The sequence below is a fragment of the Lepisma saccharinum genome, chromosome 2 (genome assembly GCF_977018435.1).
Source record: "Lepisma saccharinum chromosome 2, izLepSacc3.1, whole genome shotgun sequence".
Taxonomy (NCBI): Eukaryota; Metazoa; Arthropoda; class Insecta; order Zygentoma; family Lepismatidae; genus Lepisma; species Lepisma saccharinum.
In genome coordinates, this window is record NC_139230.1 from 112,752,899 (window position 1) to 112,777,180 (window position 24,282).

At 35.7% G+C, this 24,282-nt stretch overlaps 1 protein-coding gene across 1 annotated transcript in view; it reads left to right on the forward strand.

The window, feature by feature from the left end:
- LOC145984474 (uncharacterized) overlaps positions 1-24,282 on the forward strand; it is a 224,808-nt gene that overhangs the window by 148,883 nt on the left and 51,643 nt on the right. The window contains exon 2 of the mRNA XM_083118133.1: positions 6,917-6,967. Coding sequence (XP_082974259.1) covers positions 6,917-6,967 — 51 coding nt within the window. The remainder of the gene's footprint in view (positions 1-6,916; positions 6,968-24,282) is intronic.

Sequence of the window (24,282 nt, forward strand, 5' to 3'; positions counted from 1 at the left end):
GTGGTTTCTTCAACAAACCATAACAAATCATTCTACATTTTCAAGCACACGTTATGAATGGCAAGAGTGATAACTGCATGTCTCTGTGAGTTTTATACTGCGACCACAGGTAACAGGATCTGTGCAGAACAGCGTGTCCTGTGCATCGTACTCGTGTCTGGAAGGAGGTAGAGTGCAGCAGGCTTCCTTAGAACGGATGAAGGGAGGATGCGCGAAGGCTTTTGGCCTTCTGTAGTTCAGAAGATACTAACTGAATAACTAACTCTCTAGCCTTCTTAAACCCGAAGGTTCATGGCTGCAGCAACACAAGCCTTCCATCTGTCCCTATACTGAGCAAGATCAATACAATCCTTTCCAATACAATACATGCCAATTTCCTTTAGGTCCATCTCCCTCCATTTTCATCTTGGCCTTCCTACAGGTCTCTTACCATCAGGTCTCCCAATAAGGATCCTGTAAACTATTCTTTCCTCCGCCATTCGTGTCACATGGCCTGCCCACCAAAGTTTTCTTGATTTAATTATTCTAATGATATCTGGGCCTCCTCGATGGCGCAGTGGTAGCGTCGTTGCTTTGTATTCAAGGGGTCCCGGGTTCGATACCCGGTGGAGGCACATAGTGGTTCGGATTCCACTTTAAAACTGTAGGTCCAGTCCCGATTAGCCTTACTGTGCATAAAGTGGACTTAAAACACCAAATCAATCAATCAAATCTAATGATATCTGGAGAGAAATATATATTGTGCAGTTCAAAATTATGTAACCTTCTCCACTCACCTGTCTCCTCATCCCATTTAGGTCCAGATATTTTCCTAAGGATTGTATTTTCAGATACTCTTAATTTATTTTCCTCTTTTAATGTAAGGGACCAAGTTTCACATCCATATAATACTACAGGTAAAATTACTGTTTTGTATATTTTAACTTTTAGTTTCTTAGATAATATACGAGAAGATAAAAGTTTGTGAAGTAACACGCATTTTCTGAGTTGAATCTGCTTTTTATTTCCTCTTAATATCATTTCCATTTGTTAGTATTACTCCTAGGTAATTGAATTTGGAAACTGATTCAAACGAGTTGTTATCAATAATACAATTTTGATTATTACCTATAACACTTGGTTTCAGCCTGCAAGCATATATTTAGTTTTCTCTCTGCTAACTTCCAAACCTATCGCTTTAGCCGCTTTTAAAAATATCTTAGCATTGTTCTTAATTGTATTTATACCATCCCCTAATAAGTCTACATCATCTGCATATGTTAACAACTGAGTCAGACCGTCTAATTTTAGACCTTCATTATTTTCCTTTACCTTCCCAACAGCATATTCTAAGGCAAAAATAAAGAGCAATGGAGATAACGCATGTTCCTGTCTTAACTTATCATGAACTGTAAATTTGTCAGACATATCAATACACACAAAAATTTTACTTTCTGTTTCATTACTTTTTTGTCATATTAACAAGCTTCTTAGGTATTCCCACTGTAGGCACCTTTATCCCTCAATACTACTTTCTCTTCTTTATTTAATGGATTAAGAGCCATTATTTTGGAATTCAGACAAAGTGAGATAGTTGTATTTTTTGTTTCGCTTGATTTCTTTGTATGTTGAAGTACATTATGAGAAATTAATGAATATTGTGCAATTTTGACACGCTAAAAGAAATTTATTTCTCACGTGAAATATTTACGTAAAAAATCACGATAACTTGCCTAAACAATTTTACCCATTCATTATTTTCTTGAATAAAAAGCAATCGCGATTTTAATATGATAATACTAAACTACATGCAACTGCCACGAATCAAGTGTGAGGCATTTACTTTCGTTGTTTTTAACTCAAAGAGTGAACAGATAATATCCTTCCTTCCTACAGCTTGAGATTTCAGCTCGAGGAAAACAGAGAGACATTTTTAGGATGAGCGAAATTATTAAATATCATATTCGTCAGTAATTTATTATTATTTAAATACGATAATTTGCTGACGTACCACTGAAGATTTAGTATCGATTCACATTGAGATTTCAAATTTAACCCTTTAACCACCCCAAAGTAATTATCTTTTTGTTGATATGTTGGTATTCCTGCGAAAATTTTCAAGCACGATTGCGTTATCTTCCTCTGTAGTGACCTTCATTAGTAGGTGCAATGAGTTCTTGGATAGAACGGTGTTGGTGCTAATCGACCCTCTGTGATGGTGTATCGCCCCTGTTACCTTCCACGCATGTGAACATTTTGTTCTACGCTTATGCAAAATGCCATTCAAAAAGGTGACCGACCATGAATTCGCTACTTTTGTGTGTCAAATTTTGAAAGAAAAGGATGAATTCTATGATGATGATGACGGAGAAACTGAAATTGTGAGAACATGTGAAAACTCTCCTCCGAGGAGTGAATGGATCCGTTCGTAATCCGGCCTCGTTTAACTGAGCAATTTTATTTATTTATTTATTATTATTACTAATTTATTATTATTATTAAAGTAGGGTTACAATTAAGCTTACATTTTTCTTTACATTGATTCTGAACTACAAAAACATATTTTTGCCCTACATGAATTAATATACAGTTATGCTATTTGTTTATAAGTATACATAAAATGGAATATTATAAATTTATATAATTGCAAAATATAAGAAATAGACTAAAATAAACATTTTTTTGCAGCTACGTTATATGAAGGAGGCAATGAGGTAGAATAGGCACAGTGTCAGTATTCATAGATTAATGTCCTAATCTGTTGTTTAAATTTGGCCAAATTTCTCTCCTTTCTGCAATTTACAGGTAGTTGATTCCACGCTTTACTTGCCAGTGATGACAGGGATTTTGATCCGTGTAATTTTACTTTCAAAATTGTAAAAATTAAATAAATTGCAATCATATATTAATACTTAGGGAAAGAACTGGCATGTGTATCATATTTGGGGATGACAAATAATCCCCCGTTACCGTTACTAACGAAAGGTGTCAAATGCATGTAACCAAGCGAGGATTAAAGAACGGATGGGTCCTCGCATTCTAATCTCGCCCAGGGCCGCGCGATATGTTGCTACACCACTGCATGGCTCTATCCGGTTTCTGAATATTTCTGGCAATAGGCCAATCTTTACCAGTAGGCTCCAAACTTATATTTCATTCTGTGAATTTATATATTTGCAAGTTCACACACAGAGAGAGCTGGGAATAAAAGCTCTATAAAAAGTTATTTATTTCACAAAATAAATACGACGTTTCCAACTTAGATAATTTTTGCGGTATGGTGCTTCACCCTGAGTATGCTATGACGTTTCCTTTGAAGACTTTCTTTCATTAAGTCAATTTGTTTTGAAATAACTTATTTTATATTAAATCATATCTTACGTGTCGAGTAGCGAAAATGCAAGAATCGAAGCTCATAAATACGCGACTTTAAGAAATTAACTCATTGCATATTTTACTAATATTCACGTATGTTTTCACACTTCATGACGTGAAACTTTATTTTTAGATAAACTTATGAAATACACGCACTGTGCCAACTTAGTTGTTCGAAAAGTCAAATGTATGGAATACACTTCTTATTTTGTCCGCAACTGTGAAACAATAGCGCTGTGAAAACTATTTCTATGATGCAACGAGGAGACGGTTATACTCAATTACATTTATAATTGAGTAATTATTTGTGAGAGACTGCACCACACTGGCTTACGCAGACATTTTTTTTTTTTACTTTTTTCGGGCCCCTTAGTCTTAGGGCCAGCCCGCCTGTATGTTACGTTCCTGATTTGATTTGGCGTATTCATTCAAATTATAACGTTTAACTAGAATTTAAAGCCAAATAAAAACAGATTGTTTTAATTCTTTGCCCCAAAAAATAGCCTTTTCCAGCTTTTTCCCCCCACTTCTGTTCTTTTCTTCTTCATATTTTTCGTATCAATCCCATGAGACGCAGGGCCCTTTCAGGCGCGAGGCCCCGGGCGATCGCCCACTTCGCCCACCCCTTGCTACACCACTGGAGCCATGTGAGTTACATAGTATTTAATAGGATATTGACGAACAAACTTTCCGTGATATCAAAAGTACATTAGAATCTTTCCCGATAAATAACTTGCGGAATCAGTAAAACAAAAGATTATCACCTTTACGGATATTAATTAGTATCGTTTTAACATTTCTCTGTTTCCAAGTTAGTTAAAAGTAAAACGTAATTAGCAACAGTGTACTAACTTGTGACTATTCTTGAAACGTAAGTCCAATTTAATACAATCATTCATTACTTAAAAAAAAAAGAAGAGAGAGAGAGAAAGAGAGTATCGCAACTGTTACTATTGAGCTTCAGTAATAGTCAGGGGCAGGGATAGACAAAAATAAAAATAATTCAGGTGCTAGCCCCATTTTTTTTCAGGAGACAGCTTTTTTTTCAGTACGGGCTAAGAAAGCCTTGAATCCAACTAAGATAAAGCTACACATTTTGAAATGTGATATTAAACATTTAATTTATTAACTAATACAAGATTGTTTTAAAATTATTAATTCTTGCACGAGAGTGTCCTCCCTAATGAAGTCTCTGCAGGTAATAGCATAAATAACTATGTAATACATTCTAATATATGACCGACTCTACCATATCGCTAAATTTTTTAATGGCATGTTTATTATTCTGATTTAATGATACACGTGATGCAGAAAACACACACACATTAAAAAACACTTGCTGTACTCGTTATTTTTTTTTAAAAGAAAGAATAGAAATTTCCATAAGCGAACTTCAAATACTTATTTATGAAATAAATTTGAAAATTCAGGCGCCAGGTGAAAATTTTAAGGCGCCCTGGCGCTCTGTATCTTTCTACCCCCAAGTCAGGCTAGTCTTGAGGAAGGGTAAGCGAATGGTCAAACCGTGCGTCATTAGAGCACTGGGAACAAACAATGCATGTAAAAAAGCTTACGTCAGACTTACGGAAAACTGGAAACTCAGCACAATCAGTTCATGCACACAGTAAACATATCGATAACAATGCATGAAGTCAGCTTTTAGCTATGTGCACATTCTATCGAGCACGTGACAAGGAGAAAGGAACTCCAGAAAAATGTTCGTCCTCACTTCCCTCAGCAGCAGTTGAAACATTATGTAATGACAACATAAAAAAAATATATTACCATACACATGTTCTGTTCTAATTTCTGAACTTTAGAAAAAAATGCAAACTTCAACGTGTGCAAGTTAATAAGTTAACAAAGTCGAGTTTAGATAATTAATTTTCTTTTTATAGTGTTTATGTTTATTTATTGATATAATAGATGTCTATGTATGTGCTTTACATATAAAACTCGATTGACTAATTGAATTTGTTTTTAAGTCTACTTTATGCACAGAAAGGCTAATCCGGACTGAACCTACAGTTTAAAGTGGGATCAGAACCACTGTGTGCCTCCACTGGGTATCGAACCCAGGACCCCTTGAATACAAGGCGACGAAGTTACCACTACGCCATCTGGGAGACCCATGTACGTAGAACTCATCCATTTAGTTGGTATACTTAATACTCGCAGGTAAAACCGCATGATCTTTGTAACAGTGGAACCCTGGGGATAATTGTGGCCATGATCTGGCATTCAGTGCGCAGTTTTCTGTGTCCCAGTGCAAGCAAAACATGCGAGACCCGTATTCATCGAGAACACTATAATGTGTATAAGCAATGATTATGTCAAAAAAGGGTGGATGGACATACAACAGTTAGCTGGTTGATCCCCTCCCCCTGTCCCTTGTGCTCCAAATATCAACAATTCCAGCGTGCTTGTTCGATTAAAATTCACTGGTTCTGAAACCAAACCTATACTCTCTGTTCCACTAGTTGAAAGAAATATCTGGAGTCTGAAGACGTAAATTTATGAGGGGACAACATTGTATTGTTTCTGCACGTACGCAGTGTCAGCACAGGGAACGGATTTATATGTAGTAAAAATGTGCTAATGTGCACATATTTAGATATTTTTACCAAAATATGGAGTTAAATATGGATTTAAAGTTGTAAAAGTTTACGTTTTTAATAATACACGCTTACATTGACATTCAATGTGGATCATCACAAAATGTGTTTTTATTATCTGTTTCCAAAATAATGAATAACAATTTTTTTTGTAAGTGTTTGAATGTGAATTTCCTTCTGCTGTCTCTTAAGGTGGATTTATGTTGACTAAAATTGCATTCAATATCGCAAGAAGTAATAGGAGTGCATTTCAAATTTTGTCGGTTATTCGCAAGAAATTCATCGAAATCTTTCGGTCTCACGGGCACATGTTGTTATTGCGCGAATATGGAGTATATGTTGAGAAATGTTCTGAAATATGAAAATAATATGTAAAAATAACTAAAATATGTAAAGTATCAGCCAAAACTTAAAATATGTACAAATATGGAAATCAAAAACTGAATTATTCGAGTCTACATGATGTGCAAAGGTAATACAAAATATAACTGATTTCAGCTTCACACAAAAATATGTATTTACATATAAATCTGATCCTGGTGATGAGTCTGTATGAAAACGATGAAAGGGTCCCTGTTTTTCTCAGTCGCCAAGACTAATGCTGGAATAGTGGCTCCAACAACACCACGGACACTTCTTCACGCTTCTTTGACGCTTTTCTTCCAACGAATCAAAAGCTTTCCTACCCACAAATACAATATATTAGTCTTCGCTGAGTTGAAGCCGTGAGAATCAAAGTTGATAAGGGAAAAAAATAATAGGGAGAGCCAACAAAACAACATAAGTAAGTAATGTTACTACAATACCTCAATATGCAAAAAAATAAGTAACAGGCCCACTGTTTAGAAAACTGACAATTGAACTATAGCAAACTTAAAGTTATTCTCAGGAAAATAACGTGAAATCTAACTATGTAAAGTATGTAATAATGCTACTTTTCGTTTCAGGCGAAAATAGACGGTTTCGACCCGGATAAATTCAGAACGGCAAATCGGAAGGTAAGTGCAGCGCAAGATTTTCTTTGAATTCAAGTTATTTAAACATAACAAATTCTATAAGGTATGACAGCTACTTCTGAAATAAGATTTAAAAAGTCTTCGTGTACGTGGAATTTGTGTGTGACTTCATTTTCAGTTTATAGGCAAACTATGGAATGACATTAAAATTAAATCATTCATATTGCTACCCAAAGAATTTAATTGTGAAAAGTGCCACTTTTAAACATTAAGATATCCATAAATATACCTGGTCTTCTCTAGATGGTAAAACTCATAATCAGATAGAGCATATTCTCATTGATAAAATAAGGTACACTAATATAATTGACGTTTGTTCACATAGAGGTGCTGACTGTGCCAGTGACTATTATTTAGTAATTGCTAAATTAAGATGAACTCTCCTTGATAAATCACAAGCAACAAAATCCAAAAGCTCTAAAATTTAATACAGGAAAATTTGCTGATGATAGAATTAAGGAAGATTACCAGATTAAACTGTCAAATAGATTCGATATTTTGCAGGATTTAAATGATGACGAAAATATAAATGAAACAGACGTAAATAAGAATTGGGAATTTCTCTACTCTCAACAACATATAAAATATTATCTAACATTCTTTTAGCAAGACCAACCCCATGTGCTAATGAAATTATAGGTGATTATCAATGTGGATTTAAACGATCAACAACAAGAGATCAAATTTTTCACATCAGACAGACACTTGAGAAAAAGTGGGAATATAATCAAAATATCCATCAGCTATTCATTGATTTTAAAAAAGAATATGATTCAGTCAAAAGAGATAAATTACATAATATATTAGTCGAGTTTGGAATACCTAAGAAGCTTGTTAATATGATAAAAGTATGCACTAGTGAAACAGAAAGTAAAATTCATGTGGATATTAATATGTCCGACAAATTTACAATTCATGATGGGTTAAAACAAGGAGATGCATTATCTCCATTGCTCTTTAATTTTGCCTTAGAATACGCTGTTAGAAAGGTAAAGGAAACTAATGAAGGACTCAAATTAAGCGGTGTGACTCAGCTGTTAGCATATGCAGATGATGTAGACTTCCTGGGGGATGATGTAAATACAATTAAGAATAATGCTAAAATAATTTTTAAAGTAGCTAAGAGATAGGTTTGAAAGTTAGAAAAGAGAAATCTAAATATATGCTTACAGGCCGAAACCAAGTGTTAGGTAATAATCAAAATCTAATTATTGATAACAACTCGTTTGAACCAGTTTCCAAATTCAAGTACTTAGGAATAATGTTAACAAATGAAAATGATATTAAAGAGGAGATAATAAGCAGGCTTAATTCGGGAAATGCATGTTACGTTTCTCTTCATAAACTTTCGTCTTCTCGTTTAATATCTAAGAAACTAAAAGTTAAAATATACAAAACAGTAATTTAGTCTGTAATATTATATGGATACGAAACTTGGTCCCTTACATTGAAAGAGGAACATAAATTGAGAGTATTTGAAAATAAGATCCTTAGGAAAATATTTGGGCCTAAGAAGGATGAGGAGACAGGTGACTGGAGAAGGTTACATAATTTAGAAGTACATAATTTGTATTCATGTCCAGATATTATTAGAATGATTAAATCAAGAAGACTTAGGTAGGCACGCCATGTGGCACGTATGGGAGAGGAAAGAAGTGTTTACAGGATTCTTGTTGGGAAACCTGACGGTAAGAGACCAATAGGAATTCCAAGACGAAGATGGAGGGATAATGTTGAGATGGACCTAAAGGAAAATGGTAGGAATGGAGAAGAGTATATAGATCTTGCTCAGGATAGGGACAGATGGAAGACCTGTGTTTTTACAGCCATGAACCTTCGGGTTCAAAAAGGCTAGAGAGTTAGTTAGTTAGTTAGTTATATTGCTACCCATAATTTGTGCGGTTCTGAGACCCCAGCGTATTAGACCTATAGCTGAGTCTAGATCTGGCTCTGGATGCTCCGTGGATATTATGTATTATTGAAATTTCACGTGAATTCATGTGTTGTTATAACTTCCTTTCATTTCAAGTCCCACAACCTTTGTGTTATGACCGCTTCTGGTTGCACTCTGTCCCGGGAATCTCTGGAGCAAGAGAACGAAAACAAGTCTCTGTGCAAGTAGTGACTCTAGAGCAACGATTCTCAAACTTTTTTTCTCATTGTACTCTTTGGTCGTAACTAAACGTCTAATGTATCCCCGCCATAGTTATTCTCTGAATAGTGGGTTTTGGGGATTGTTTTGGGCTTCCTGACTGGGGCGGTCTTGATATGTTGAAGGCGTGTATTTGCAATAGAGCAAAATGGCATTCGAACTGCATGTTGAAAGGTGGTAAACAAATAAACATTTGAGTCCTACGTTCATTATATTCCTCCGTTTTCAATCTTTATGATTAAGCACTTTAATTTTCATATATTTTTCCAGAGTTATTTAAAAAAGTAAAGAACAAAAATACGTTTGTAAACATACTGTCATGTACAATTTTTGAGTTTTTATATTAAATCCTCAGTTTCTAGTGAGAAGGATGTGCCTGCACAGCCTTACACAGTTTCTAGATGTCTAGTTGCGTACTTGAAATCAAGCGGTGATTGGGCTCCAAGTTTTGTATATTATAGATTTCGAACGAGTATTTTATTCCAAAACAAATGAAACAAAGGTAAAGGTGTCAGTGACAAAATCAACCTTATTTTCCTGTTGAGGGTTATAGCTATGAAGTCTGAAACAATGAAGTCCGCTCTACAAACCTGCAGCAAAAATGTTGTCGTGTGGGTATTCTCGACATTTCTCTTCCGAACTAATAATTAATCGTAACATGAAATGAATGAAAAGAAACAATAACACTTCACAGACTTTGAAAGGAATGAATATAATAAATAACATCGGAATACACGTAGTTATTGTATTATTATTAAAAGGTTTCATAGATGTTTGCACATACTATTTCAGGATTCGAAACAAGACCGTGAACGAGTCGTGTATGTAACTTGAGACTGTACGTACTGCAACCAGACACATTTCCCCGTTCACGAAACGAGATGATATTTAGCTGCCTCTTGTCTTGGTAACATTCCTGTTCGGTCCTAATCTCGCAGAACGCATAGATATTTGTATGTATCAGTTTAAATTCTTCATATTCAATTGTTCTGCCATCAAAACCACAGATATCGATCCCAACTTTACCCAACGAAAATAACGTGGTTCAACCAAACCTTGTATCTACTTCGCAATGTAATTCCTTTTATTTATGCAAAACTACCTAGGTATGTATGCCTTTTATATATACGTGTGTATGTCTTACCATACGATCATGAAATTTTTTGCCTTTTTTCAAAACTCTTACGGCAGAATTCGTATTAGTAGAGGAAAAATACGATTTCATCCAGAAATAATTGCAACACAAATGTTCTTTGTGCCAGATTGTGCGGAATGGTATAGTGAATAATATTACTAAAAATCCACCATCCAAATGTTTGTGGAAAATGGCGGCTAAAATTAACCTTAAAAATTCAAAAATATAATATCTCGAAAACGGTGCATTGTACACAAAAAGTAAAGATTACCAAAATGAAATAGCAAAAAATTTGCTAAATTATGGTTTTTGTTTAATAGAGCTACCATAAATCTTAATTGAATTAGAAAGATTCAAATAATTTATTTAATTTTTAGAATTAGCGAGGCCTAAAAGTTGGTGTCCGACACAAAAAACAGCTAATATGTAAGAAACTATATAATTTACGACCTAAAGTCACTAGGTCAAATTCATGGATCATGATTTGAGGACTAAAAGTGGTAAACGTTGTAAGTGCCAAAAGCGAAAGTGTTGGGAAATCGCATCATTCCGCACATCAGCCCGTAAGAACGTGCACACTAGTGACCTCTTTACACGCCCTTTGAACTATTTAGAGGGCTACCAGCCACAATTCACGTTTACCACATTATAAAGCATAGCACATTTCACAGTTTAACGTGGAAAACGGTTTTTGAATTATTGTGGCACTTACAGCGTTTACCAATTTTAGTCTCCATTTCCTCTAAAGAATGGTTTTTGTTTCCTGTGTTTAGAGTCAGGGGTTGAGGAGTTATGTAGTTTAATGCAGTCATGCGTTTCCCTAAATTTACGTGTTCCATTTCTTATGACATTGGTGAGAACATAATAAATATATTGTTTTCTGCAGTGTTTCGTTCACTTGCGTTTGTTACATGTTGTTTTTGTTGTTTAAAATTGTATGCACACAGTAGCGGCGATTAGGTGTCTTAACTGAGCGGGGGGGGGGGCAAGGTAGGGGCAAGGACAGCTTAGTTTCTACTTACTGCAATTAGAAAGAATCATATTTAAATTGGAATTCGGGCAGATGATTTTGGATCAAATCCACTGGTAGACAAGGCTTATAGTGTTGCCCACGAGACGAGACTTTGGCCTGTCTCGTCTCGTGGAAATGCTGTGAAATGCTGTCTCGTCTCGAAAATATTCGTTTGTCTCGAGACACATGATCAATCTCGTCTCGTCTCGAATTTTTAAAAGCCTGTCCCGTCTCGTCCCGTGGGAAACACTAAAGGCTTAGTAGGGACCATAGTGCGGGGACAAAAAGTGTGTATGGCTCGCCTAATAACCGCAAATGTCAATGCATTGAACTAATATGATACGGTAAAATACGGTTCCAAACCTGTCACTTTGCCTTAGAGCCCATTTCAGAATTTTCCGTAGATACCTGGTGCTAAAATGTAAAATTTCATCATTTCTTCTACATACAGACGTGCACTTGTAGCACAGGTATTGTTGCCCCCGATGCAGCAAAAGGAGAACATATGCGTAACTGATTGAAGATGTATACACCACTTCCCAATACGTTCGGCTTAAATGAAATTCCGAAGAATATCGAGCATCCTAATGTATTTCAGCCACAGAGCAGCAGTATACTTTTATCTCACAGAGTTAAACCAAATATAGATAAAGATTTTTCAGCACCTCTGAGCTTGAACTTACATTAGCATCTACTTCTGAATTGAGCAGGCCAACGATTATTGAACGTATCTCAGATATATGTTAATTTCCAATGCACTTTATTCTTCAAGTAGCGTGAAGAGTGCTGGATAAACTATGAAATGACTCCTCGTGCCTCTGGCTATGGCTTTTACGGATTGATTTCATTGTTTATATTACGTCGTTTTTCTGACACCTTTAGCTAATCGCGAAGATGAGGACTGATGATGATGATATGGTGAGATGGATGAAGGGACAATATGGACAACACGAGCCCCACAGAGGTTTATACTGACTGAGAGTCCGCACGCCAGAGCCTGGCTAGTCTTCAAAATCAGTCCAGGGTGTACTACTTGGAAGTGATGGCTTTTCCGGTGATCATAGGTTTAACAGTATTACCTCCGTAAATGATCTCAAGTATTTGTTGAATGCCTGAATCTTCCATTAGATAACCAACACATGTCAGGAACATCTCATCTGTCGTGAGCAGACGACAAAATTCCACTTTTCCAGTGGCGTTCGGTTTGGTGAGAGTACGCACCTTCTCCAATGGCATGGAAGAATGCTCAACTGGAAAGGAAGGAAAGCTGAACTACTGTTGCCAACTTAGTTTTTTCGAGCAAGATTTGTCCAAATCACGAATCGTACCAACGACCTATCCAGTCTCAGTTAGATTTAAATCCAGGCTTGGCTTTGCAGATAAATAAATTTCAGACACCTGTGTGTGCAAGTAAGCATAATTTATATTTTGGTTACTTTTCGTCACATTTGTACTCTTGTAGGTTAATCGTGACGATGAGGATGTATGGGGAAATTGGTGAAGTAAGAGAAGCAAAAACATAAACATGGCCAGAACCAATATCAAGACTCGAACCTGGCTTTCTAGCGTGTTATGATGACCAATCCGGGACGGAGTTTAAAAAAGAAAAAAGAAATAAAACAAGGGGGGAATTCAATAATCGCTCGCATTCCGTGTGAATACATAACTTCGTACTGTAGTTTGTTCTTCCCGTAGTATGAGTGGACATTTTCACATGATAACAGACTCCACGAACCTTGTTTGGGACCATACCACGAGTATATGATCACAGCACGACAGGGTGAAGGAAACAGCCTCCCTCTTTGCTATTGTGGGCCACAGAAAAAATGTCCGCCAGCAATATGTGCTAGATGACAATGCCATTGGTTAATGTATTTAACAACTGTTATTTTATGTAAACAACTTCTTAAATTCTTCATATTTTGCAGGCCCGCCTCTGCTTTCGGATCTATACTTTCATTATTATTTGTTGGTAACGTCGATTTTTCTATAACCTTTACCTTGGTCAAAAAAAAAGTATAGTATAGTACCAGTCTTATTTTTCTTCGCATTTGCAAGTCTATTCGAATTCTCAAAAGCTCGAGTTTATAAAATACATCGACAACCACCGATTACACTGGGGAACAAAAAAGAGATTTTATTTTGTGGCATAAAGTTTAATAACAGTTTCAGCACACAAAACAGCTGTGATTGCCAATTGTATGATTGGTTCAGTTGAATTGACTCCAGTTATAAAAATAAAAACACCATGGAAAATGAAGGAGGTAAAATTACTCCACGCTTTTCTAGGTAATATCAAAATTTGATAATGGGATAAAATTCCCATTAAGAAACTTATTTATTTATTTGTAAATTGTTGCTAGGCAACTTATGAAGCATTGCAAGGCAATATATCTCTTAATGTTGAATTTTGTAGTATAACTAAGCGAAATGCGTTTAATGTGAATACATTGGAAATATGAGTTCCTCACGTAGTAAGTGTTTCAATAACCCAAATGTTTTTTTTGCTATATATGTGGAATATATTGTCTACCATCACAGAGAAGAAATATCACTGATGTAGTGAGAGATTTGTATCAGGCTTATTTTGCCAAAAATCTGGGACAACAAAATATAAAATGGGTCCCACATATAGTTTGCAAAACTTGTTTGAAATCACTTCGTTAAAGGGACTCAAATTTGGAGTGCCCATGTCATGGAGTGAACCAAAAAATCATGTTAATTATTGCTATTTTTGTGCTGTGAATTTTAAAGGCATGAATAGATTCAAAAAGCGTAATTGGGTGTACGCTAATGTAGAGTCAGCAAAGCCGCCAATACAGCACAGTGAAAACTTAACTTTACCAGTATGTACCTTTTTGCAAAATATCGACGATGACGTTGAGATATCAGATGAAAGTGCTAGTGACAGTAAAAACGAAAGTGATAAAAGTGGACGATAAAAGTTTGGCCCCCAACGGAAAATATTACAGTGGGAAAAGCTAATATCATTCATGAACCGCTGATAGATAGGGACAAAATCATCCTTCCGCCACTGCATATTAAACTTGGGTTGATAAAACAGTTTGTCAAGGCCTTAGATACAAGTGGTGATTGTTTAAAATATATATGCCACACTTTTTCAGGACTAAGTATTGAAAAATTGAAGGCAGGAATATTTGACGGACCACAAATTCGTACACTTATAAATGATGCCAATTTTACAACTTATGTGTCTTACATCGAATCTGAGGCCTGGCTGAGCTTTGTGTCCGTCGTCAAAAACTTTTTGGGGAATCACAGAGCAGAAAACTACCGCGTTATAGTTGGAAATATGTTGAAAAATTTTGAGAAAGTGGGAGGTAATATGAGTGTGATGATACATTTTCTACATATCCACATTGACAGATTCCCTCAGAACCTTAGTGATTTTAGTGAAGAACAGGGAGAAAGGTTCCATCAGGATATAAGGATAATGGAAGAAAGGTACCAGGGACGGTGAGATCGCCACATGATGGCCGACTATTGTTGGAGTTTACAGAGGGATTGTCCTAAAAAGCAATACAGCAGGAAATCGTATAGAAAACGTTTCACATAGTTTGTTACTTCATTGTGTACATATTTTCTTAATTATTATGATCATAGGCCTATATAAATTTATTTTTATAATAATTATTGTAATCACAAAAAGAAATATTAAATTGTTGTTGGAAGTTCATTTATATGTATATCTTATGTTTCCGCCATTTTTGTTTAGTTGCATTTATTTCATAAATTAGAGCCAATTCAGGAAATATATTATTATATCATTATTCAGCAGCATGAAATCGCCCTAAATTAGCTCTCAAACACTGTGCGGCAATTTTACTGTTCCCCAGTGTTATGAATGGTATCAAACGAGATTTGGTAGTGTCTCGGTCTCGTGTCGAATTGTAAATGACTGCCTGTTTCTCGGTCTTGCCTCGATTTATAAACATCTGTCTCGTTCTCCCATCTGTCTTGAATGGCAAGTCTGAGTTTGGCCTCGATCTCTTCTCGAGTCACGAAATATAGTATATACAACACATGCAACGTATCACCGCACAATGATACGAGCCCTCGAAAAACTGGATTTTATCTTGAATATATATGCAGCACAGGTTTACCATTGCCACTAATGAGTTGACTTTGCATTTACTATAAACAAAATATGCAACTTTTCTATAAATAATCAGGTTGAGCCGTTTTGTATGTCCGAAGAAGTTCCATACCAATGATCATTTTGTTGAGATAATAATTTAAAATATCGTACTAAAGCATAGAACTATACCGAGAATCTCGGTCTCTTCTCGATTTTACAGAGGTCTGTTTTCTTTCCCGATCTTGTTTTAACAAATCTCCAAGGGCCTGCTCTCGTTCTCGTCTCGATTTTTACAAGGCCGTCCGTATCTCTGTTTAAGACTGAGAATTCGTCTGAACACTTTGGTGCAACATTATTGTCACAGCTTAGTGCCGGCCCTACTTTCGTCAGCCTATCATTCGTTCATCTTGTTACGATTAACCTAGAGATGAAGATAAGGTAAATATAGAAGAGAAAATACCAGCAGAAGCGATTATTGACTCGTATAAACCAACGAGCAGTTCGATCGTAAAAATGCATGACTCAATATTCTATTAATAGTATTTCTTAAGTTCTCCAGTTCATCAAATGTTATGGTAATTATTGAGATATCGGTGTAATTCTGAGATATGGATGCAGCCGCCTCGATTGCCGAGTGTGTGGAGTAACCGACTCAAAAAAAACTAAATATGCTGACCAAGGCAGAAATTTATTTTATTATAAAACATAAAGTAAACGTAACGTTTCAACCTTCTAGCAAGGTCTTCTTCAGACTCTGTACCAAGTACAAATGTAACAAGGTACACAACAGGACGATATATATACACAAAAATACTCCCCTCCAGACTATTAGAAAGTAGTTCTGGAACAATCTAGCAGGTGGCTTTCCCTTGTCAACTGTAGGTCAGCTTGTCAGGTGAAGAAGACACAATGAACTGGAATGGGGGACTGAAGTTAAACAAAGAATGGAAGAAGGTGTTAGAAAGAGTGGAAAGCACAAGAGAGAAAGAGGAGAGAAGAAGGAAGAAGAATGAAGGAAATAGAGCGTGAGATAAAGAGTCCAGCGACATTCTCTTTGAGGTAAAAGTACAGTTGACAAGGGAAAGCCACCTGCTAGATTGTTCCAGAACTACTTTCTAATAGTCTGGAGGGGAGTATTTTTGTGTATATATATCGTCCTGTTGTGTACCTTGTTACATTTGTACTTGGTACAGAGTCTGAAGAAGACCTTGCTGGAAGGTTGAAACGTTACGTTTACTTTATGTTTTATAATAAAATAAATTTCTGCCTTGGTCAGCATATTTAGTTTTTATATCATGGAAACAAGGCTTAATGGTGTTATAACGCACTAAACATCTATATTTCATATTTTATAAATGATATTGTTGTCTGAACCAAAATTGAGAGGAAAAATATGCAGATCTGTATGTTGGACCTATTTAACAACAAAACTTGCATGAAAAAATTTCTGCTTCCGAGTGATGCATGCACTCAGAAAGAAGACATTATATATGTCATTATACAAACCTAGTGGAGTTATGTTAAGTTCTCAACAGGTGGATTGATGAGTTTAGTATATTATCTTTAGTTGCGATGTAGAATGTGCTGTAAACACCTTTACAGTTAAGCATGGCCATTTAAATTCGCTTTGCCCTTCGTTGAATGCTGTTCAGGTATAATTAGGTTACTTGAAGTGAAGATCGTGTGTGTTAATCACTGTAGTAAAAACAGACAGGGCGTTCAGCAGAGTCATGTTAACAAGCAGGCCGAGGAGGCTGAGACTAGGGCTCAGGATTTATGAGGGTTTAAAAACCACACGGAGCATTATAAAACTAATCAAGAGAGAGGCTTACTGTAAAGCATGGGCGTTGGAATATATTCTCATAGTCACGGTTAACCAAATCGTTAGACTACTGAACGGAAAATAAGAAACTAACTTTCCCTGACAGAAAATTTTGGTAGATGGCTTTTTCGTCGAATTTTCAGCTTTTGTTTGACCGACCCAGTTTCAAGTCCCGGCAAGAAGACGGACACATTTTAATACATGCAATGTTCTGTTCATTGAAATCGTAATACGAGTAAATGCGAACTCCCAAATTTGTAGAGGAGTAACTAGGGAAAATTTTCCAAGCCTAAGGTTGTAGGGGACACTGAACAATAAATAATTGCCAGGCTGTTACGTTTTGTATTAATTTCCTGGGATTCACAATGGAATAATCATTTATTCAAACTAATTTCCTTCCATTTCAGTTCTTAGGTTTAAGCAACAGCTATAATCAATTCAACATCATACCTGAAAAGTAAACATTAAGATGAATGGTATTTTTGTTATCCGTGCACTTATTTTCTGTACGGTTTTAAAGATGATCCTCTTCTAGAAATGAATATTTCAGTTTAAGCTGTCAGAGACTTTAATACGACACTGGCTTACAATCGGTTTTTATCTAGGATTTCAGGGTGCACAATTTGTAGGAGAACAACTGCACAGTCAAAGTGTGACAAAGGAACATAAGATATGACTTTCGATGTTCGATGATGATTGATGATTCAAAGGAAAGCAGTTCCTTAAAGATTATTGCATCTGAGTCTGTGAGTTCAGATGTCGAGACTAGGTCTATTTTCAGTGCTAGTGAGATTTCTTGTCTAAGATTTTTGCAGATAAATTCTCGGCTACTTGCCGACTAACGAAGAGGTTGGTATGGGCGCTATTCATCGGATGTTTACATTTCTGTGTTTCCTTGGCGCTGGCGGGGACTGCACTTCCGGTTTTGAAAAGAATAACATTGAATTCAAAGGTGTAAAGGCAGTGTCTTCGGAAAAGGCGACAGTATTTGTGTGCCTTTTGGTTTCAACATGAGACAGGGAACAAACACTTGTTCTCAGGTATCTATGCATCGTTTTCAGACAGACCCGATACGAAAAAATCAGTAGATTTAGGCAGTAAAGCGAAAAGATTGGACACAAACACGAGGGATTAGGCTCTGCAGTCGGCACTTCATCAAATCAAATGAAAATATTTTACGTGTTTCGAAAATTATAATTGTCTAACGCACATCTGTTGATTAAATTTAAAACTTGGAACTATTTATAATCATATTATAACGCATTTGCCTTTTGGTTGTTGATGAGCGCTCTCTCCATGGGCGTCGGTAGGTCAGTCGACCTCTCCTCCCCCCTTCTGGAAATTGGCATCCTTCATTTCAAGTTGCAAAAAAGCAGAAAGTTTGTTCTCTTTATTGTTAATTACAGAAATAAAGTTCACTTGGTTAATATTCGAACAGAGTAATCAATGTAAAATATGCATTAGATCGAAAAAATGAGTGAGAAATACAGGAATCAGGATATTTTTTTCATACTCTACCATTTAATTAAAAAAATAAATGGTTCCACAGTTTTCAGAATTCGAAAAATTATAATTTTAGATGAGGTAACACAATATAAACTTTGTGAGTATTTTTTCTAACTTCTAAAGTCCTTTCTTGAACGACACTTGCAAAAGTTAATAACAAAATACAATAACTGTGCATTTCAGTATAGTAACTATGAAATGTAAAGGTATTAATGTAAAATAGTTGTGCTGGATATTCACTCGGCTTGTGGATCAAATAGCATGATAATAATAAACAAAAATAATAATAAAATTCGAATAAAATTTATTTAATTAGGTATATATTATTAGAATATAACAATAATTTTAACCGTAGTAATTATTATTAGTATTTCTTTTACTGTTGTGATCGAACTAGTTCAATGTTTATAATTAATGTAAGCTTCCTTTCAACCTGGAGAAGTCTTTTCAAAAACGAAACTGATGGTAGAAGATCAACATTGCCTTGGAAAATATTAGTTTTGTCCCTTATATCTGCATCCAAAGGATTCGGGAAATTGCCAACCTTTTCCAGGTACCTTTGTTTCTCTATATCACTCAAAAATTTCAAGTGATCCATTTTGTTTACGATCTTTTGTAAGAATATAAGCTCGGTGACGATCTGTATTCCACTTGCTTACATTGAAAATTTCGCCAAACCGGAATTTCTTTCCCCGCCATCAATAATCGAATTGTCTGATCGATCATTTTTTGTTTACTCAGAAATAACCCACATATTTCATGATGGCTTACCATTTCGGAGTGATGTTAGTCGTAGGCAGGCAATTTATCCACCAGCTGCTTTGGGTTCAGAAGAAATTCTAAAATACCGTTAATGTAACTTATTTTCACATGTTAATGAGGAAAGAAAATTCAATTTTCTTGGTCTAAACTCAATTGTAAGTTGTTGTTTTTTTTGTTCTCATCAGACTACGCCTAGAGAAAACTGCATTCACACCTTAAAAATAGATTCCTCCTTACCACTAGCCAGTAATTTAAGAAACTGATGCACCATAATATGATTATGAAAAATACAAAAATGGCAAACAATTTCATAAATAGGATGTATAACTAGTGCATCATCCTAAGGGGCACCCGCAACATGTAAGTCATCCTGTGAAACCTTGCCGACTCCGTGGGCAAATACGTAGAGTGATCGACACATGATCTCGCCGTCGAAGGTTCCGAGTTCGAGTCCCCGCCTGGGCATGTGTGTTTCTTTGTGAGTGTCCATTCGTCATTGTCATGTAATCATAATTGTTGCTGATCTTGATGATTATATAAAAAGGCAGAAAAGCGACGTTAAATAAGAATTTATATTTCTTTTATATTTTTATTTTACGTCACATTTTTCTTCCACATTTGCATCGTCGCTATGATGAAGATGAATGATATTTTAGTAAACTTGGTAAAGGGAATCACTCATGGCCAGAACCTGGCTCCAACTCGAAACTTTCGTTGGGAAGAGTGTGAGTCGACCACTCATCGTGCTCAGTTACCAAACCAGCGTCGACAAATATGAAAAATATTAAATACAAAAATTAGTTATAATATAATTTTAATTTTTGTGACATGCAGGGACGTCGTTAAGGGGAGGTCTAGGAGGGCTATGGCCTTCCAGAACGTTCACATTATCCCGGCAAAATTTTCTGTATTTTGCTGCAAAAGGTAGTTTGATGACAAATATTGCAAAATATTCTTAAGTACATTTTGCTTAGAGTTTGAAACACAGCTCTTGTATTTTGCGTGATATGAACCCCAAAGCAAGACATTTCTTTCTATTTTCCTGCTTCTTGCCTGTCTAAAAAAGAAACAGCTGCAACTGTAGGAGCTACCGTTAATGGTTTTAATGCCTTTTCCGTTCAGCAAAGTCTTTTGAAGATGTAGTTTCCCTCCCTGCACAGCAGGTCAATAATTCAACCAATTTGACTGATAAGTGATAACAGCTTTCCATATTCTCTTTGGATCGCAACCACTCCTTCCGAAACTCTTTGAAAAAGGATTCTCATTCATGTCCCTGTCTATATAGATTACGGAGATTGTCATAGTGTAGGTAGGCGTGTGTTATAGATGTTGCAAGGGAAAATTTCAGGGAGGTGTACCCCTAACACATATGTTGTAATGAAGAATGTCACCTCTCAATTAAGGAAAAAAGAGGTAACTTTGCCACAATAATCTACATGTTCCAGAAATATTAGCTTTTAAAATTCTTATGTCGTTCTGAATATCTGTGAATTTTTCATTTCCAACAGCAAATGCTGCAGTTACTGAAGGGCACAGTTGCATGGAAAACATTTAGAAATAGAAATACAAAAATCCTAAGTTATACACTGAATAATAGTTACTTATTCTTCTTTTTCATCTTCCCCTTCGTGCTGTTATGCGTTGGCGTCCTTCAGCCATCTGCTAAAACTCTTCCCATCGTGTGCCATTCTCTAAATTTCCATTAATGTATTCCCTCTTTTAGTAGCCATCTCTGACAAATATTGTTCCCATTGTATCAGACGTTTTCCTCTTCCTCTCCTTCCTTCTGGTCTCGCTTCCATTACTTGTTTCTGTTTTCTTTCTTCTCCCATTCTCATGACATGACCATACCAGCCCAGTGTTCTTGTCTCTATTATCTCTTCAATTGATTCTACTTGAAGCTGTTCCTTGATTTTAGTGTTCCTCATTCTATCTCGTCTGGTTTTCCCTACCACTCTTCTGAGGTATTTCATCTCTCTTTGCTGCTAATCTACTTTTATGCTTATTTTGGAGCGTTAAGGTTTCTATGCCAAAGAGCAATGTTGGGGTAATTATGGTTTTATAAATCCTTCATTTAGTATTTTCTTGTACGTACCTCCTTTTTCCTACTAGTGTATTACTTATTTGGTAATATATTTTATTTGTTTTTTAGAACTCTTTTATTTATTTCTTCTTCTACTTTTCCATCGCCTGTTATTATTGTTCCCGAATATTCATATCTATTCATTTGTTCTAGCTGTTATTATCATTTCTCTATTCTGTATTGAGCTGGCCCATTCTATTACTGTATGTTGTACTTCCTGTTTAGTTGATGTTATACATGCTATATCATCAGCATACAGAACTGGATTCAGTTTCCTATTCGCAACCTTATATTTTCGAGTTCTTCTCCTGAAATTTTTATGTATTTGATTCATTAGTAAGGGGCTGAGGCTATCTCCTTGTTTAACTCTTTTGATTTCTCGCCTCCTATCTGAATATATCCTAAAATTCTACGTTCAAATAAAGTAAAAAAAGCAACTCTAATCAAAACCCATACAACCAAAATAATAAAAGAAATAATTCCTTTATCTGTCTTGTAGACACTTTGTATTCTTCTTACTAGTTTTTCTGAGACTTCTGTTTTCTGTAATGCTGACCATAATTGTTGTCGTGGTACTGTATCGAAAACTGCCTTTAAATCCAAAAAGGCTACAAATACTTATTTCTCTCTGCTAAGGAATTTATCTATAACGTGTCGTAGCGTGAAAAAGTCATCTTGTGTTTTTCTTCCTCTTCTGAAGGCTGCTTGATCTTCTTGATCTTCTTCTAACTCCTCCTCTACTTCATCTCTTAGCCTTCTTTCTAAAATTCTTGTGATTTTTAGAGCTACTGAAGATAGACAAATTGCTCCATAATTTTCACATTTTACAGTGCTATCCTTTTTATGGATTGATATGATCATATTTCTTTCCCAATCTTTGGGTATTTTATTTCTCTTCCATGCTTCATTACAAATCTTACACAACCATTGTACAACTTTCTTTCTTCAAAGGTTTATTAGTTCTGGGTTTATATACCTTGTCTGCTCCTGCTGCTTTTACTACTTTCACTCTCCTTATTGCATCCTCTATTGGTTTGATTTGGTGTTTTAAGTTCACTTTATGCACAGTAAGGCTAATCGGGACTGGGCCTACTGTTTAAAGTGGGATCCGAACCACTATGTGCTTCGAACCCGGGACCCCTAGCATCCTCTATTCTTGCATTCTTATTTCATCTCTTCCATCCTATTCTACATTTGCACTCTCTATTGCATCTTCTTAATTCATCTTCCCATTTTCATCTATAAATGTGTTTTCGTAATACTTACTCCACGTCTTCAATATATCTTCAGTTTCTGTTTGGATCTTTCGTGATTCATCTTCTATGTTTCTTATTCTCTTCCCATACTTTTCTTTCATTGCTTTTACTGTCTGCCAGAACTTTCAACTATTCCCTTGTTAGTTTTTCTATATTTCTAACCCAAACTCTTCCCATGATTCTTTCTTGGCTTGTCGAACTGCTTCTCTTTCTTCATTTCTTCTCTGAACATACTCTCTCCATGTCTCCTCTGTATTATTTTCCATGTACCTCTTCCATGCTTGTTTCTTCCTTTTAACTATTTCTTTAACCAAGTTATTCCATCATCTTGATCTTTTCTTTTGATCTCCTACGTTTGTTAAACCACAAACTTCTGTAGCTGCCTTAATCAATACTCTTTTTAAAATATTCCATCTTTCTTCTAATTCATCTTTATCTTGGTTCTGGATACTTAGCTCTATCTCTCTTTTGTTCAACCCTTCCTTCACTTGCCTTTTAAATTCCTTTTGCTTACATTCTGTCTTTAGTTCTCCTATTTTAATTTTTGTGTACTTTACTTTTTGTACTTCTTTAGGTTCCTGAAATCTTGTTTTCATTATTAGTAATTAATGTTCGGTGCATAGTACTGCACTTCTGTACACTCTCACATCTTGTATTGCATACCTTGTATTTTCTATGTAAGTGAAATAATCTATTGCACTTCTTCTTTCTGCTACAAATGTTATTTTATGTACTGTTATATGTGGAAAAAATGTATTTCTTATAAGTAAATTACTGTCTATACAATATTCTATCATTCTTTCTCCATTGCTATTTTTCACTGCTTCTGCTGTATGCCTTCCCATACACTCGTTTCCTTTATCTCGTTCATTTCCAATTCTGGCATGTAAGCATCCCCCATGATGCTAACATGTCTCGCAAAGTCCTTAGCCTTATTCATAGTATCCTGTAGGTTGACGTATCCCTTTCTACACCCTCGATTTCGGGCACATTTCAAATGTATTTGTGAAAATATTTAGTTCCTCATAACAAACAGTGTTTCTAAATAGCGCGGAAGGTATTTCTTTTAGATCTACATGCTACGAAACTTACGTCTTTTTAAAAAATTAAATTTCCTTGCGTAACGTCAAAAAGGTTTTTCAGGGCTTCTATGATGGCGGATGATGGGTTAATGTCACAGGCGCACGTCTGATTTTTTTCTTTTTCTTCTTATGATTGACTTGTGCAATGGGAACATTTGCCATTGCGATATGTTATTTGTGTGATATATTGGCGGGTTGAACATTTCAGACATTGGATTTCATTTATGCGACTTCAGAAATTGAATTTAATTATTTCTTTTTGGCAACTGCATGTCGAAAAGTGGAGGGTTGTATTTTCTAAATGACTTGTGGGATGGGATAATTTGAGACTTCTTATTTTTATGATGGGACGGGAGTGGAGGGTAGTATTCTGTGGAAAAGGACAACA